At 47.0% G+C, this 17,115-nt stretch overlaps 2 protein-coding genes and 1 non-coding gene across 4 annotated transcripts in view; 2 read left to right on the plus strand and 1 right to left on the minus strand.

Moving 5' to 3' along the window:
- Positions 1-6,640: 6,640 nt before the first annotated feature.
- Positions 6,641-7,543, minus strand: Gm44180 (predicted gene, 44180). The gene is made up of 2 exons (XM_030255690.1): positions 7,519-7,543; positions 6,641-7,068 (listed from the first exon to the last, which is right to left on the minus strand). The coding sequence occupies exons 1-2, from the start codon at positions 7,541-7,543 to the stop codon at positions 6,644-6,646; spliced, it is 450 nt and encodes a 149-aa protein (XP_030111550.1). The 3' UTR covers positions 6,641-6,643.
- Positions 7,544-11,283: 3,740 nt separating this feature from the next.
- The window catches only part of Cand2 (cullin-associated and neddylation-dissociated 2 (putative)), a 30,999-nt gene continuing 25,167 nt past the window's right edge, over positions 11,284-17,115 (plus strand). Inside the window, exon 1 of one of the 2 annotated variants that reach the window (NM_025958.2) lies at positions 11,284-11,405. In NM_025958.2, coding sequence (NP_080234.2) covers positions 11,338-11,405 — 68 coding nt within the window. In that variant the 5' untranslated portion in view covers positions 11,284-11,337. The remainder of the gene's footprint in view (positions 11,406-17,115) is intronic. The other variant, XM_030255552.1, reaches the window with a different exon arrangement.
- Mir7660 (microRNA 7660) lies at positions 12,384-12,446 on the plus strand. Its single transcript, NR_106120.1, has one exon. It is a non-coding gene; the product is annotated as a microRNA 7660 (primary transcript).

Here is a 17,115-nt window from a genome sequence, read left to right on the forward strand (position 1 = left end):
GAAGAGGTTAAGGCAGGAGGACGGTGACTTTGAACCCAGCCTGGATAATACATCAAGACCTTGTCTTAATTCAAACAACAACAACAACAACAACAACAAATTGGAGGTTTCAGTTAACCAAACTTACTGTGGCTTCCTCCTCCATCAGGCACAAACACTGGCTTTCTACAGGGGAAGGAAAATTGAGAGCAATAAATGTACCTGACTGAGGAGCCAAGATCAGAGAGAGGCAGATATATCCAATAGATCCTGGAGGAACCAATGTTTGGGTTTCAGGCAAGGGGGAAGACAATAGGGACAGCCATGCGGAGGCCCTCTTTCCTGGGGACCAGTGCACCACTAGAAAGGGGCAGGGAAGGCTGCTGACTGAGGTGGCTCAGCAGGTGAAGGCACTTGCCAGGAATGTCTAGAGACCTTAGTTCAATCCCCAGAACCCATGTGAAGCCAAAAAAGAGAGTCAACTCCATAAAGTGGTCCTCTAGCCTCCATACATGCACCATGGCACCGCTCCCATCCCCAAATCATAAGTTTTAATTTTATTTTAAACTGGGGAGGGAGTGGTCAGGTTATGGGCCTTCAGGTCTTTATGACTTCAACTTATAGGTAAAAGATGGAAAAGACCAGCTGTAACTGTGCATGCTCGTAATCCCAGCATTCAGGAGCTTGAGATAGGAAAGTTCTATGCCTCTGCTACACAGCAAGTTTGAGGCCAACCTGGGCTACATGAGATCTTGCAAAGACTGGAGTGAAGAAATGAAGAAAAATCCCTATGAGACTGTTAGATGTCGTTGCCTAGGTACTGGGTGCCAATAGAAACCCTTTCACTCCCAATGTGGAAGCAACGTGGACTCTTCTGAACCCTACAGTTCTGCAGAGGCCACCGATCTTCCAGAAGACAGAAAAGCAGCGCAGAGGAAGAATCCCACTGACCAGCGCGCGCTGGCTCCCTCCTGCAGGTCGACTGTGAGCTCACTGGGCCTCTTACAGGGCTGGGCTTTACAGAGGGGGCTGGCACAGCTCTTGTCTCTGCAGCCCTCACAGCGGCCCCTGGAAGCAAAGCCAGACATAGTGTCTAAGTGAAAGTCAGAGCCCAACAGCAGGCATCACGTGGCCATCAGCCAGAGGCTGTCTGGAGCCAGCACATTAGAGGGGCTCTGCCTCCCTGTGCAGGAAGGAAGTGAAGTGAAACAATGAGGCTGGGGGAGGGGAAATCTGCTGGGACAATTCTGATCTCTAGGAGATGCCTGACTAGAATAAAGAACTGGCTGGGAGTGGACTGGGGTTTAGTGGCAGAGCCTGAGCCTGAGCCTGTGCCTGAAAATTGAGGGATCTCGAGTTCCACCCATAATGTAAGTGGTCCTTTTCTGACAAATAGAAAGCGGGGGCTGGAGAGATGGCTCAATGGTTAGGAACTCCTATTTGATCTTCCAGAGGAGCCCAGCTCAGTTCCTAAAACCCAGATACGGTGACTCCACCTCCAGGGGATCCGGCACCATCTTCTGCCCTCCAAGGACACATATGACATACATACATACATACATACATACATACATACATACATACATACATACATTCATACATTAATGCTTTTTTAAAATCTCAATTGAGAGGAGGAAGGAAAAAAGTTACAACAGACGGAAGGAAGCAGGGAGGGAGGAAGGAGAATCAAAAGACCATTTTACAGTTCCATTACATTCATTTATTGGGGCAAGGCCACAATGCCTGTGTGGAGGTCGGTCGACAGCTTGCAGGAGTCAGGTCTCCCCTTTACCATGTGGCTTCCAGGGATCAAACTCAGGTGGTCAGGTTTGACTGCAAGCACTGGCTAGGCCGTCCCACCAGCCAGGAAAAAACTCCTTAGCCAGGCGTGGTGGCACACACCTTTAATCCCAGCACTCAGGAGGCAGAAGCAGGCGGATTTCTGAGTTCGAGGCCAGCCTGGTCTACAGAGTGAGTTCCAGGACAGCCAGAGCTATACAGAGAAACCCTGTCTTGAAAAACCAAAACCAAAACCAACCAACCAAACAACCAACCAAAAAGCATGGTGATCATCCCGGGACAGCTGCATTCCCACCAGCAGCCACTCCAGCCAGGGCGAGCACCTCCCGGAAGCTGCCTGGACTGAGTTCTCTCCTCAGCTAACCTACTTTTCCATCCACTACAGTGCCTCCCAAGACACACTGCAGCTGGTGTACCATGAGGGAGAAAGGGGCTGGGGTCTCAAGTGAGTCTAGCATTCTACATCTGTCCTGTGTTATCAGACCTGATCTTGTGAGGATATTCACAGCTTCTCTGATTTCAAGATGCCAGAAGAGAGGATATTGTATAATAAAAACAGCAAGGTGTATGCTGGGGACATGGGTGGGATGGGGGTGGAGCGGGGTGAAGCACTTACTGTCCAAACATGAGGACTTGAGTTTGGACCCCTAATGGTAGCCTTCAAAATAAGCCAGAGGGTTGGAGAGATGACTCAGCGGTTAGGAGTATTGACTGCTCTTCTGAAGGTCATGAGTTCAAATCCCAGCAACCACATGATGGCTCACAACCATTCATAATGAGATCTGATGCCCTCTTTTGGGGTGTCTCTAGACAGCTACAACGAGCAAGCAGAGCCGGAGTGAGAACGTGTCTGAAGACAGCTATAGTGTACTTATATATAATAAATAAGTAAATCTTAAAAAAAAGAAAAAGCCTGAGCCAGGTATAACAGTATATACCTCTAAATCCAGCACTTGGAGAGTCCGTGCTAGGAGAATCGCAAGTGAGTTCAAGGCCTGTCTGGTCCTCATAGAGAGTTCTGAGCCAGTGAGGGAGAGTTTGTCTCAAAACGAAAACAGGCCAGGACAAGCTTAAGAGTAAGGCTAAGACAGGAAGTTGCTTAGGGCTCACTAGGCGGCTAGCTTAGCCAATCATTGAACTTTAAGTTCAGTGAGAGACCTTTTCTTAAAAAATAATATAGGGGCTGGAGAGATGGCTCAGCAGTTAAGAGCATTGATTGCTCTTCCGAAGGTCCTGTGTTCAAATCCCAGCAACCACATGGTGGTTCACAACCACCTGTAATGAGATCTGATGCCCTCTTCTGGTGTGTCTGAAGACAGCTACAGTGTACTTACATGTGATAATAAATAAATTTAAAAAAATAATATAGAAGGGTTGGTAAGATGGCGCAGCAGGTGAGAGGACCTGCCACAAACCTGATGACATAACTCCATCCCTAGGTTCTCTAGGGTAGAGAGAAGGGATCCCTGGAAGTGGGCCTCTGATCTCCACTGGAGTGCCTTTGTACCCATGTACCCACATGCACGCCCCCAGAACACACACAATAAGTAAGCTAATTGATTTAAAATGTTTTAAAATTTTGTGTGCAGGCATGCGCATGCGTCATTTATGCGTTATTTATATGTGTCACAGAAGCCTGCAAGGTTCAGAAGGAGTTTGACCTCCTGGAACTGGAATTGTGAGCCACCGTATGGTGCTGGGAACTGAACCCTGGTCCTCTGCAAGAGCAATACTATCCTTAACTTTTGAACATCTCTCCAACCTTAAATAACTGTAATTCTAAAAAATAAAATCAAGCTGGATATGGTGGATCGGATGAGAACGCTCTCCGCGGGTTCTGTGTTTGAATGCTCAGTCCCTTGTTGGTGGGACTGTTTGGAAAAGATTCGGAAGTATGGCCTTGTGAATGAGATAGATCCCCGAGGGTGGCTTTGAGATTTCAAAAGCCTGGGTCTGGCCCAGTTAGTGCTCTCTGCCTCATGCCTGTGGATCAGGATGTAAGCTCTAAGATACTGTTCCAGCCTCATGCCTACCTGCCTGCCTGCTGCCTGCTGCCTGCTGCCTGCTGCCTGCTGCCTGCTGCCTGCTGCCTGCTGCCTGCTGCCCTGTTCCCCTGCGGTGATGATCATGGACTCTAGTCCTCTGGAACTGTGAGCCTCAGTAAATATTTTCTTTTATAAGTTGCCTTGGCCATGGTGTCTCTTAACAGGAATAGAAAATTAAGACACTGGGCATGATGGCACATACCTTTGATCCCAGCATTTGGAGGCAGAAGAAGGCAGATCTTTATAAGTTTGAGGTTAGCCTGGTCTACAGAGTAAGTTCCAGAACAGCCAGGGCTACAAGGTGAAACCCTGTCTCAAGATACATAAATAAATAAACAAACAAATAAATAGAATTCCGATTGGTGGTTATGATTCGGCTAGTAAGTGCACTTGCTCGCCGGGCTGACCGCTGGCGTCAGATAAAAAGGGAACTGCCTCCTGGAAGTTGCCCTTTGACCTCCGCATCTATATCACAATGACTGGGGAGTCGCGGTAGCAAGTGGGCAGAGCAGGAAGCTGGCAGATGACATCCAGGTAGCACAAAGGAAGCAAAGAGAATGAATCTGAAATAACACAAGACCAGAAACTCTCAAAGCCTGACCCCATTGACAGACACACTTCCTCCAGCCAAGCTAAGAAGTCCCTAACCTGCCCTGGAGCGACGGCTCAGCAGTTAAGAGCATGTGCTGCTCTTTCGGGGACCCAGGTTCAGTTGCCAGCATTCATATGGTGCCTCAGAAACTATCCATAGCTCAGGTCCCCAAGGATCTGGTGCTTTCTTCTCACCTCCTTGGCATCAGGTATTCAGATGGTAGACATGCGGGTACCACAAGCAAACACATAAAGTAAAATAAATTAAAGTCTTTTTTTTTTTTTTTCGAGACAGGATTTCTCTGTATAGCCCTGAATGAGAAACCTGGCTGTCCTGGAACTCACTTTGTAGACCAGGCTGGCCTCAAACTCAGAAATCTGCCTGCTTCTGCCTCCCAAATTCTGGGATTAAAGGCGTGAGCCACCACGCCCAGCTAATAAATTAAAATCTTAAAAAAAAAAATGTCCATAACTTCCCCACACAGGATCACCAATAGGAGACCAAGTGTTTAAATACATGAGCCTATGGGTGACATTTCTCATTCAAACAACTACATGTGGGCTCCAGGGTTGGACTCAGGTTGCTGGCTTGCACAGCGAGAACTTTTACCAGTGGAACCATCTTGCAAGCTCTTCTACACTGTGAGCCTTGAGGCTAGGCCTTATCAGGCTATGCCCACTTGCAGCAGCAGCCTTTCTTGTAGCTGCTATACAGGAAATGACAAGGCCTCCTCCAAGATCCTGTCTGTGAGGCTGTAAACAGACTCCACAGCTGCCCAGATTCCAGGAGAATGACAGGTACCAACTGCACTTCCTCAAGGAAGTGTAAGCGCAGACCTCAAGTTGCCAGACTCGGAGGTATCAGAGAGCTACCGCACATCCCTGGCCTGGCACATCACCATCTATGTGATGAAAACACCTCACCTAGGTGTACCCCTCCTCCCGAGCTCCTCAGAGCAGCACATTCCTTCCTTCCCTTGCTGCGTAGGAATCAGGGTGAAACCTGGCCTCTTCCCCTGAGACCTTTAAGAAGCACACACTCTGCCTCCAGAGCCAGAATTCTCACCAGAGTTTCTGCCATGCTCTCTGTGTACCTTCCCACAGCATAAATAACTCTTCTAACAAACTTCTTTTATTTATTTATTTATTTATTTATTTATTTATTTATTTATTTATTTAGGTTTTTCAAGACAGGGTTTCTCTGTGTAGCCCTGGCTGTCCTGGAACTCACTCTCTAGACTAGGCTGGCCTTGAACGCAGAAATCCACCTGCCTCTGCCTCCCAAGTGCTGGGATTAAAGGTGTGCACCACCACTGTGCAGCTCAACAAACTTCTTAACCAAGAGGACAATCCACCTCAGTGTGTCCCTTAAGCCCCCTCAGGAGGCCTTTCATAAATCTACAGTTTTGTAGGAATCAGAGCAGAAACCTTTTCCACAGTAAGGGACAGGTCCTGAATCCCTTGTGGAACTCTAGTGGCTTTATAATTATAATTATAATTACATCCAAAGCATCTTTTTTTTAATATAGTTTAATCTATTTTAATAGCAAACTTACAGGAACAGCACAAAAGACTGACAACATTAAAAACATGTACTTGTATGTAGGACAACTCAGAAAAGTATAGTGAATGGATGGAATTTACGGTGTGATAAAAATGCTACAAACACCATTTAGTTGCCGCCAATAAGAAATTTACTTATTTTTTAAAAATCCAAATGCTGGCATTGTCCAGAAATTTTTTTTAAAGATTTATTTATTATTATACATAAGTACACTGTAGCTGTCTTCAGATGCACCAGAAGAAGGCATCAGATCTCATTACCGGTGGTTGTGAGCCACCATGTGGTTGCTGGGATTTGAACTCAGGACCTCTGGAAGAGCAGTCAGTGCTCTTAACCACTGAGCCATCTCGCCAGCCTGTCCAGAAAATTTTAACAAGTTTATTTATAATTGTTATAAAGTTGAACTGTTGAAATGTGTTCACTGAAACATTTTGCTTGCATTAACGCTTTACATCTTGCATTTATATTAAAAATTCTCACACAAATGAACGTGGAGAAACTGCCAATACCTGATTCTGTCCCCTATGTTTCCACTCGCAATCATATACTTAGGTACCTTTGACCCCATGGAAAAAATATCTAACATTCAGAACTACTGATAACAGGAAGAAGAGGAAAACCATTTTTTTTTTGACAATGAAATGTTTCCCCTCATAGTGGACTCTTATGCACGTTCTCTGAGTATGCGGAGTGCTAGCTGGATATCTTTTGGCATAATTGTTACACTTTTGGCATGGATAGCACACAGATTGGTATCTTCAAAAAGGCCAACCAGATAAGCCTGACTTGCTTCCTGCAAAGCACCAATAGCTGCACTCTGGAAGCACAGATCTGTTTTGAAGTCCTGAGCGATTTCTCGAACCAGACGCTGAAAGGGGAGCTTGCGGATCAGAAGTTCAGGGGACTTCTGATAGCATCTGATTTCACGGAGTACCACAGTACCAGGCCTGTAACGATGAGGTTTCTTCACCCCTCCAGTAGAGGGCGCACTCTTGCGAGCGGCTTTTGTAGCCAGTTGTTTCCTGGGTGCTTTACCACCGGTGGATTTGCGAGCAGTCTGCTTTGTGCGAGCCACGGTATGGACACCTCCTTACTTACCCCCCTTCTCCTTTGGCTGGAGCTCGGCAAGCCAGAAGCGGCGCTGGCGTTGGAGAGCGGCGGCCCAAAGCATCTTTGAATACACCATAGAACCTTGGTTATTGAGAAGGAGGAGGGCTCTCTGCTTCCTGTGCATATGAAATGTGGTCTCTTTGCTTCCTGGCTGATAGGCTCCTGCTGGCATGATGGACTGTAACCATTCTGGAACACATTCCTCAATGGCTAGCAAGTTTCTTCAGGTGCAGCCCGGGCTAGAAGCAGGCTGAGGACTGTGTTCAGATTCCAGAGGACCCCCCCTCCCCCCAGTCCTTGGGCTAGCAGACCTCTTTCAATAGCTCCTTCTTGTGCCTCAAAACTCTAGGCTCCGCATGTGCCTTTTACCAGTAGGAAGTTTGGAATCTTCAGGGTTGAGACATCAGGGGTAGAAGCACACCTAGTCACCATCAAATTCTACAGCACTCATCATGGTGTCGCCACATAGGCAACAAAGAATGGAAAATAGTTCCAGGAGGATGAGTTTCTGACTTTCCCACAGGTCAAAGTCAGTCACCTGCTATTGGATACAGTTTGATCCCCAGAGTCTCCAGCTGTAGGTTTAGCCCTGTGACCTCGATCTTAACTAGGCCTCTGTTGCTGTGTTAAAACACCATGACCTAGGCAACTAATAGAAGTGAGGGTTTGTTTGGCTTTACGGTCCCAGAGGGACAAGAGTCCATCCTGGCTGGAAAGTGACAGCAGGTCTGGCAAGAAGAGCAGGAAGTTCAGCTGTCACATCTTTCAGAGAAACTGTGCTCTGTCAAAGTCCACCCCTCCCGACATACTGTCTCCATCAAGACTGCACCTCCTAAGCTTCCCCAAGCGGGTTACTAACTGAGGACCAAGTGTGTTAATGCCTCAGGCCATGGGAGACATTTCTTATTCACAGCAGCACACTTAGTGGTGTTTTATTTAGAACCCTTTTTGAGGTGTCAAACTCTTCTCTTGTCTTGAGACCTAACAGACTTTGGAGGGCAGGGGCAGAATACTGGCTGTCCTTTTTGTCTCTTTATACTATTGATTTCAATCTTTAAGCATGGCTATTGAACACCCAGAAGTTCCATTAAAAACAGTCTCGAAGGAAGAATGATGATGGAAATTTAAATTTTGTAACACATAAAATGAATAGATTTTACTGTTGGGCGGTGGTGTTGCACACCTTTAAGCCCAGCACTCAAGAAGCAGAGGCAGGGCCAGGGGCAGGGGCAGGGGCAGGGGTAGAGGCAGGCAGATCTCTGAGTTTGACTCCAGCCTAGCCTACAGAGTGAGTACAGGACAGCCAAGGCTACACAGAGAAACTCTGTCTTTTGGTTTTTTTATAAGATTCATTTATTTATTATATGTAAGTACACAGTAGATGTCTTCAGACACCCCCATAAGAGGGCATCAGATCTCAGATCTCATTACAGATGGTTGTGAGCCACCATGTGGTTGCTGGGATTTGAACTCAGGACCTTCAGAAGGGCAGTCAGTGCTCTTAACCGCTGAGCCATCTCTCCAGCCCACCCTGTCTTGAGAAACCAAAATTAACTAGTTAATTAATTATGGGTAGAAGGATGGCTCAGTGGTTTAGAGCACTTGTTATTCTTCTTTTAAAAAAAGATTTATTTATTAATTTATTTTATGTATGAGAGTACACTGTAGCTGTACAGATGGTTGTGAGCCTTCTATGTGGTTGTTGGGAATTGAATTTTAGGACCTCTGCTCACACCGGTCAACCCTGCTTGCTCAGGCCCAGAGATTTATTTATTATTTTACATAAGTACACTGTAGCTGACTTCAAACACACCAGAAGAGGGCATCAAATCTCATTACGGGTGGTTGTGAGCCACCATGTGGTTACTGGAATTTGAACTCAGGACCTTCAGAAGAACAGTCAGTGCTCTTACCCACTGAGCCATCTCGCCAGCCCTGAGCACTTGTTACTCTTGCAGAGGACCTGGGTTCAATTCTCAGCACCCACATGGTGGTTCACAACCGTCTATAACTCTAGTTCCAGGGGATCTGACGCCCTCCTCTGGCCTCTTCGGGTACTGCATTCACATGGTACACAGACATACATGCAAGCTAAACATTCATATACATAAAATAAGACAAACCTTTAAATTACTTTAAAAAGTTTGATTGGAATACAAATCCAATGTAAGATGATGCACTCTACAGTTAGAAAACGCATGCTTTCATTCAACACATGCAGGCTTCCAGAGTCCCACTAAGTGCTCAAGGAGTAAGATCTGAAACTCTGAACTGTAAACAGGGTTTACCAGAGGAGTGAAATAGCAACCTTTACCCAAATCAGTCTATTGTTATAAAAAATGAAAAAGGGGGCTGGAGAGATGGCTCAGTAGTTAAAACCATTTATTGCTCTTGCACAGGTCCTGGGGTCCCAGTATGCATGTGACAGCTCACAACAGTGGGTAACTACAGTTTCTTGGAGTCTATTGCCCTCTTCTGTCCTTCATGGGTACTGCAATATATATATATATATATATATATATATATATACACACACATATATATATATACACACACATATATATATACACACACATATATATACATATACATATACACACATACATATATACACACATATATATACATATATACATACGCATACATACATACACACACACACACACATATATATATATATATATATATATATATATATATATATATATACACACACATATACATATGTGTATGTGAGCAAGAAACTCCTAGATACAAAATACAAATAAATAATAATGATAAAATGTAAAAAATTCCAATTTTGTCTCCACTGTCATTTACTAAATAACTGCCTAAGGTGCCAAGTGATTGCTATATTTCTCCCTGGGAGTATTCACAGTCCCCTGAAGGGCTGTCTCCCCTTCTCATTCATGAAACAATGACTTTCTTCTGGGATGGCCACATAGGTGTGAGCGAGACAGGAGCAAGAAGACTAGGAGAAATGTAGAGGTCCCTAGCCTCCAAGGCTTGGGACTTTGTAGCCACTGTTCAGTCATCTAGAGGAAGAGAAGTTGGATTAGGAGTCGGAAATCAAAGATGTAGCAGATGTCTCATTTAAATCCTTCCTTTCTTTATCTTTTTTTCTAAAGACAGGATCTATGTAGCCAAGGTTGAAATTTTGATCCTCCTGCCTTCCTGCCTTCACCTGCCAAGTTCTGGAATTGCAGGTATGAGACACCCCAGCCCCCTAGATTTCCTTTTACCAACCTGAGGGTGTGGCTCTGTGGTAGAGAAGAACCAAAACAGAAATTTTAATACATTTAAGATAAAACTTTCTTAACCAGGGTCTTGGTGCATGCCTTTAATCTCAATACCTGGGAGAAAGAGGCAGGCAGGTCTCTGAGTTTGAGGCTAGCCTGGTCTACAAAGTGAGTTTCAGGGCAGCAATTACTATACAGAGAAACCTTGTCTCAAAAAACAAAAACAAAAACAAAAAAGAAAAAACAAAACAAAGCAAGAAAGATAAAGGTTTCTTTTATTCCTTTGAGTAACTAAAAATAGCCAGCAGAGGTTGTGTGACTCCCCAAGCTAGGTAGCAGAGATTTGAAGCGACACTTCCTTTCCAGTTTAAAGAGTCCCCCTAAAGATCTACGCGCGCGCGCGCGCACACACACACACACACACACACACACACCTCCTAACTGGGGAAAACTGTGATCAACTTTAGGGAACAGCTATTGCTCTCGGCTTTGGGAACCTGAAGTCCGTCCTTAATTCATCTCAGGTTCTTTGGCTGTGTGGAACCTGGTAGAATCTGGAATTGCCATCCCATGTCCCTGTTTGCATGAGTGCCATTGAGAGAGCAAAGTCAAGGGGTCTTCAAGGCACAATCGGGAGAAGGCGTGGTCAGGGCCGGGTGGTGAGCTGCTGGTGCCCATGCTGAGCAGAGCTGTCCAGGAGAGGGGGCCAGGCCCGTTACTTCAGTCCTGCTCGGGACAGGAGGGGAGAGAGAGAGAGAGAGAGAGAGAGAGAGAGAGAGAGAGAGAGAGAGAGAGAGAGAGAGAGAGAGAGAGAGAGAGAGAGAGAGAGAGAGAGAGAGAGAGAGAGAGAGAGAGAGAGAGAGAGAGAGAGAGAGAGAGAGAGAGAGAGAGAGAGAGAGAGAGAGAGAGAGAGAAGGGGCGTGGCCGGTGGGGGAGGGGGCGTGGTGGAGGGGAGGGGAGGCCGCGCCGCCATATTCGATTCGACCCGCAACCCCGCGGCGCAGCCAGCATGAGTACCGGTGCCTTCTACATCTCCAGCCTGCTGGAGAAGATGACGTCCAGCGACAAAGACTTCAGGTGCGCCCTGTGGGGGCTCGGGACTCGTTTTCAGGGGTCTCAGCCTGTCCCGGCCGCCCCTCTGCTCCCCTGCCCCCCCCCTGCGGACCCCTGTGGGAGCCCCCGGCCTCTTCGCCTGGGCCTGGCTGGGCCTGCAGCCCCGCCCCCAGCCTCTTCCCGCCTTTGCTGTGCTGGCCTCTCAAGTCCCCAACACTGGGCGCCCCCCAGGCTCTCCAGTGAAGTCCCCGTCGGCCTCTCTTTGGAACCCAGTGCAGTCCTCTTCTGACCCTCATTGAAACAGGCCGCTTCCCTGCACAACCTCCATCCAAGGCTATCTTCCGAGACCCACACTTCTGCCCGGTCTCTAGGTTACCCCATCCCCCGCACCCTGTACCCCTACCGGGTCTCCTAACCCTAACAAACTTTACTTTTCTTTCATCTCTTTCTTTTCATCCCGTGCCTTTTCTCCCTGGCCCCTCATCACCACCCCATCTTCCTTATTCCCCTCCTCTCCCAAGATGGTTTAGAGCAGGAAGCAAAGGTTGGGGTGAGGGCTATCTCTCTCCCCCATTCTTTTTCTCCTATCCTCCTCTCCAAACACCACAGAAACACAGGAACAGAGTTGGCAAGAGGAATGGGAATATCTGATGCAGCCCCTCTTGCAGGGGAAACTGAGGTTCAGTGATAAAAAGGGGTTGTTGGTCAGTTGTGGACCCTCAAGTCAACAGGACAGTGCACCATTCTGAGTCTTCTGTCACAGTAGTTATCCCTCCGATTACAAACAGGGAAAATTAGGTTCAGGGACATGAAGGGCCTGGATACAATGCTAACGGTAGGGCCAAGCAGAGTTGGAGGTGTCAGTGGGATTCCCAATCTAGCCAGTCCGGAGGGGCCAGAAGCCTATTTGTGTGGTCTGACCTTTTCCGTGTCCTGTAAATACAGTCCTCAAAAATCTCTGTGCAGCCCTAAGCCCCACAGTGGTAGTAGGGCTTGGGATCCTTTGCCCTGGCTTCAGATCTCGGCAACCATCACTAACTAGATCTGTAAGTGATGGGCAAAGTACTCCATGCCCTCTGAGCCTTAGCTTAGCTGTTTGTGCTTTAGGTAGCAGGTAAGTGCTTTGTGAATGGTTGTCCTGACTCTGTGCAGGGAAACGGGGCAGGTCCTGGTAGACTGTTCTTTGTTCTTTGGGCCCAAGTTCTTTCTGTTCTCCAGAAGTCTGGAGGGGGCTTTGACTTACTCAAAGTCACATGGCCTGCCAGAGTTGAGGGAATGACTCCTGGGCCTATCAGGGAGTTGGCTCTATCACTCAGGGCCTGAGAAGCCCTTTAAATCTGTCCCTGCCAGCAGCGTTGAGGACACCTAAAACCACCCTGAGCATATGAGAATGGTTTCTATTTTTAAAAGTCTGAATACCAAGAGCCTGAGCCTCCTCCCAACCCCCGCCCCCCACCAGCTGTCCAGGCACCATGTGTCCCAGTGTCCTATGGTGCTGCCTCTCAACATGGCAGGAGACCATGGCTTATGGTTCCCAGCGGGGAATGTCTGACTGGGGTTCCAGGCAAGGGACAGCCAGCCTTGGTTCTCAGTTTTATTTGGGGATCAGACTCTTGACAGAGAAAACCAAGAACTTGAGAGGTCTGACAGGGATGTCCAAATCCTTTTTCACTGAGGCAGTGCTGTTTGAGGATTCAGGTGACCTACCTCACGCTGGTGCTTCGTAACCTCTCTGAGCCTGCTTGCTCAGATTGACCTATTAAAACCCTCAAGGATGCTGTGGGAGAGGGGCAAAGACAATTTCCGTTTTATTCATGGAAAAACCGAGGCTTGGGGTTAAGGAGGCAGCTGGCCAAATTTTACCTCACTGATAAGACAAGTATGTTTACTTAAAGCCTCGCTCTGCTTTGGAGCTCTTGCTTGTCAAATTATTATCCCCACCACCCCAGCACCATGACATTTCCTCTGAGAGTGATGTCTGCAGACCTGAGGTGTTTGAAATGCTGCGGTATATTTGTGAATGTTGATTTCTGGGTTCGGGTTTCCACGAGGCCGCTTGGCTCTAAGCCAGTGGTTCTCAACCTTCCTAACACTGCACACCTTTAATACAGTTCCTTGTGTTGTGGTGACCTCCAACCATAATATGAATTGGTTGCTACTCATAACTATAATTTTGCTATTGTTCGGAATGGTAATGTAAATACTTGATGCAGGATATCTAATATGTCTCACACACACACACACACACACACACACACACACACTCCAAAAAGGGGCCTCGATCCACACCTCTGCTCAAGGTCTGTTGAGCACAAACTCTCCTGCCCTCACCCTGCTCCCTTGTCAGACCTGTTCCTTGCTGAGCTTGGAGTATTAGATGTGAGCCTGCTGAGCAAGAGTATGTGTGCACGCACATGTGTTTATGTGTGTGCAAGATATGTGCATATATTTATGTATGTATGTTTGTTTGTGTGTACATGTGTGAAAGTATATGTATTCATATATGTGTGTGTATGTGCATGGTATGGGGGTTATTATGTGTATGTGTATATATGTGGGGATATTATATGTCTTTCTGTGTGTGTGTGTGTGGGTGTGTGTGCATGAAGTGTTCTCATACATTCGCTGTATGGGAGAAAAGTGCTGTCAAGGAGGGGTGCAAAGTCCTGAAGTGACTATCTAGGGAGACTGTAATGCTTAGGTGTGTGTTGGTCAGGGTGATCAGGATCACCCCTGAAGCAGGAACATTTGCATCAAACTCTTTTTTTTTTTAATTTATTTATTTATTATATGTAAGTACACTGTAGCTGTCCCCAGATACTCCAGAAGAGGGCATCAGATTTCGTTAGGGATGGTTGTGAGCCACCATGTGGTTGCTGGGACTTGAACTCGGGACCTTCGGAAGAGCAGTCGGCGCTCTTAACCACTGAACCATCTCACCAGCCCTGCATCAAACTCTTGATGGGTGCGCTAGTTGGTTTTCCAAGTCAGGTTGACACAAGCTAGAGTCACCTAAGAAGAGGGAACCATAATTGAGAAAATGCCTCCATAAGATTGATCTAGAGATAGACTGTGGTCCATTTTTTAAAATTAGTGATTGACTGGGGAGGGTGCATCCTGTTGTGAGTGATGAGGGCCCTGGGCAGATAGACTTGGGGATATAAGGAAGCAAGTTGGAAGAGTCATTCGTGCCTGTATGTCAGTAAGCAGCGCTCCTCTATGGCCTCTCTGGGCGTAGTGGCACATGCTTTTAAACCTCCACGGCCTCTGTCTCAGTTCCAGGCTTTCAGTGATAGTGTCTTAGTCAGGGTTTCTATTCCTGCATAAACATCATGACCAAAAAGCAAGTTGGGGAGGAAAGGGTTTATTCGGCTTACACTTCCACATTGCTGTTCATCACCAAGGAAGTCAGGACTGGAACTCAAGCAGGTCAGGAAGCAGGAGCTGATGCAGAGGCCATGGAGGGATGATTCTTACTGGCTTGCTTCCCCTGGCTTGCTCAGCCTCCTCTCTTATAGAACCCAAGACTACCAGCCCAGAGATGGTCCCACCCACAAGAGGCCTTTCCCCCTTGATCACTAATTGAGAAAATGCCTTACAGTTGGATCTCATGGAGGCATTTCCTCAACTGAAGCTCCTTTCTCTGTAATAACTCCAGCCTGTGTCAAGTTGACACAAAACTAGCCAGTACAGACTGTGATGTGGAAGTGTAAGCTGACATAAACCCTTTCCTACCTAAGTTGCTTTGGTCATGATCTTTATCATAGCAGAAGAAACCTTAACTGAGACAGTGAGAGCATGGGAGTTTGGCAGGCCCATTGGGGCCACATGCAGCAGAAGTTCAGCAAGGTCCAAAAGCAAACAAACTTTATCCTAAAGTGCCTGGGTGGTAGATGGGATAGCAATAGTACCTTCCTCTCTATCAGCTCAGCTTCCTGCCTTTTCTCAGCAGCTTCAGGCTGATCCAGCTGTTAAAATTAAGAAATGGTGGCATGGACAGGGTCCCTCCAGGTTCTGTGGGCGGCCATGATATCAAACAGCAGACCTGGGCCAGCAATGTAAGGGCTGGGACCCCACTCTAGTGGTGACAGACGGGAAGCAGGCTTTGTCTGGACTCCTCTTTGTAGCATCTCTCCTGCTCTGGCTCATTTCCACTCAAGTCCCCGTTCCTGTGTGAGCAGGAGCTAGCAAGCATGGTGGCCTGTGGGAGCAGGTGTCCCGAGAAGTCTTCTGCAGTTAGTGCACTAGGTAGAGACCCAAGTCATATTTAGATCTTCTGTTTCTGGGAGTTAGAAGAATACTTTAATGCTCTTCAGATATTGGTGAGTAATTTACCCAGGGGAAAACATGTTTGTAAGCCTCACACAGCTGAGGGCAGCCAGCTAGGTCCTCTGCTCTGCCCTCTTCATTTCAGCAGGAATGATGCCTCATGAGGCCCTTTCATTCCATTCTCTGTTGCCTTCTGACTTGGACTCCCAGGGTAAGCCAGATGCTCAGGACAGCAGCAGGCCTTTTTAAGAAGGCCTCGAGGCCTCATCTGCCTGGGATAGGTGAAGCCCAGTCCTATAACTAAGAGAGTATTGGTCAACTGTTAGCTCTGGTCTCCAAAATATGCATGTTTTAAAAAGTGTTCATGACCAGCCAGGCATAGTGACCTGTGACTCTTAATTCCAGCACGTCGGAGGCAGAGGCAAGGGGATTTCTTTTTTTTTTTTTTTTTTGGTTTTTCGAGACAGGGTTTCTCTGTGTAGCCCTGGCTGTCCTGGACCTCACTTTGTAGACCAGGCTGGCCTGGAACTCAGAAATCCGCCTGCCTCTGCCTCCCAAGTGCTGGGATTAAAGGCGTGCGCCACCACTGCCCGGCGGCAAGGGGCTTTCTATGAGTTTGAGTCTAGCCTGGCTTGCAGAGTGAGTTCCAGGCCAGCCTACATAATGAAACCTGTCTCAAAAACAAAACAAATGAAAACTCAAACAAATAAATAACCAGATTTGTGTCCCTGAACACCACCTAAGGACTTGGAAATATGTGTTCCTAGATCAAAGCCTCTATTCGTGGTCTGAGAAGCTGGGCTGGTCCTAGTTGTGATGAACAAGTCCCTTGGATGAGGGGCACAAATTCAGATACTTGCTAAGGGCAGGTATCTGAACAAGGTGCATCTCTGCATCTAGAGGTGCTTCTGCTCCACATCTGACTCTGCCAGGAAGCTGTTACTGTGAAATGTGAATGACACATGACAATAACTGGGTATGTGTTGTGGATCTCACAACCCTATAATCAAAGCCTAATTCAGTTTCCCCCTCAATTTAAAAAGATATTTTAAGAAGATTTATTTATTTTTATTTTCTGTGTAGTAGTGCCTATAATGTACATCCAGTGTTCCTGGAGGCCAGAAGAGAAGGTCGGGACCCTGGAACTAGAGTTACAGGTGGTTGCGGGTGATGAGCACCAAACCCAGGTTCTCTGCAAGAGCATTATGTGTCTGGTTTCTGTTTGGTTTTGGCTTTTGAAATAGGATTCCTCTGTGTAGCCCTGGCTGTCCTAGAACTCAGTGTGTAGACCAGGCTGGCCTTGAACCTGGAGATCTGCCTGCCTCTGCCTCCCAAATGCTGGGATTAAAGGTGTGCACCACCACTGCCTGGCTGGCAAGTGCTCTTAAATGCTGAACTACCATTTTTCAAACAGGTAAACCAAGGATTAGGGAGAGTAAAGCAAGTGACTTACACAAATTCCAGC

Source organism: Mus musculus, chromosome 6 (genome assembly GCF_000001635.26).
Source record: "Mus musculus strain C57BL/6J chromosome 6, GRCm38.p6 C57BL/6J".
NCBI lineage: Eukaryota > Metazoa > Chordata > Mammalia > Rodentia > Muridae > Mus > Mus musculus.

Coding starts and splice junctions, on each gene's coding strand:
- Gm44180 (XM_030255690.1), bottom strand. CDS start 7,543: ATGATGAGTGCTGTAGAATTTGATG. Junction 7,069..7,518: donor GAGTGCTGTAGAATTTGATG/GTGACTAGGTGT, acceptor GGGGTAAGTAAG/GAGGTGTCCATACCGTGGCT.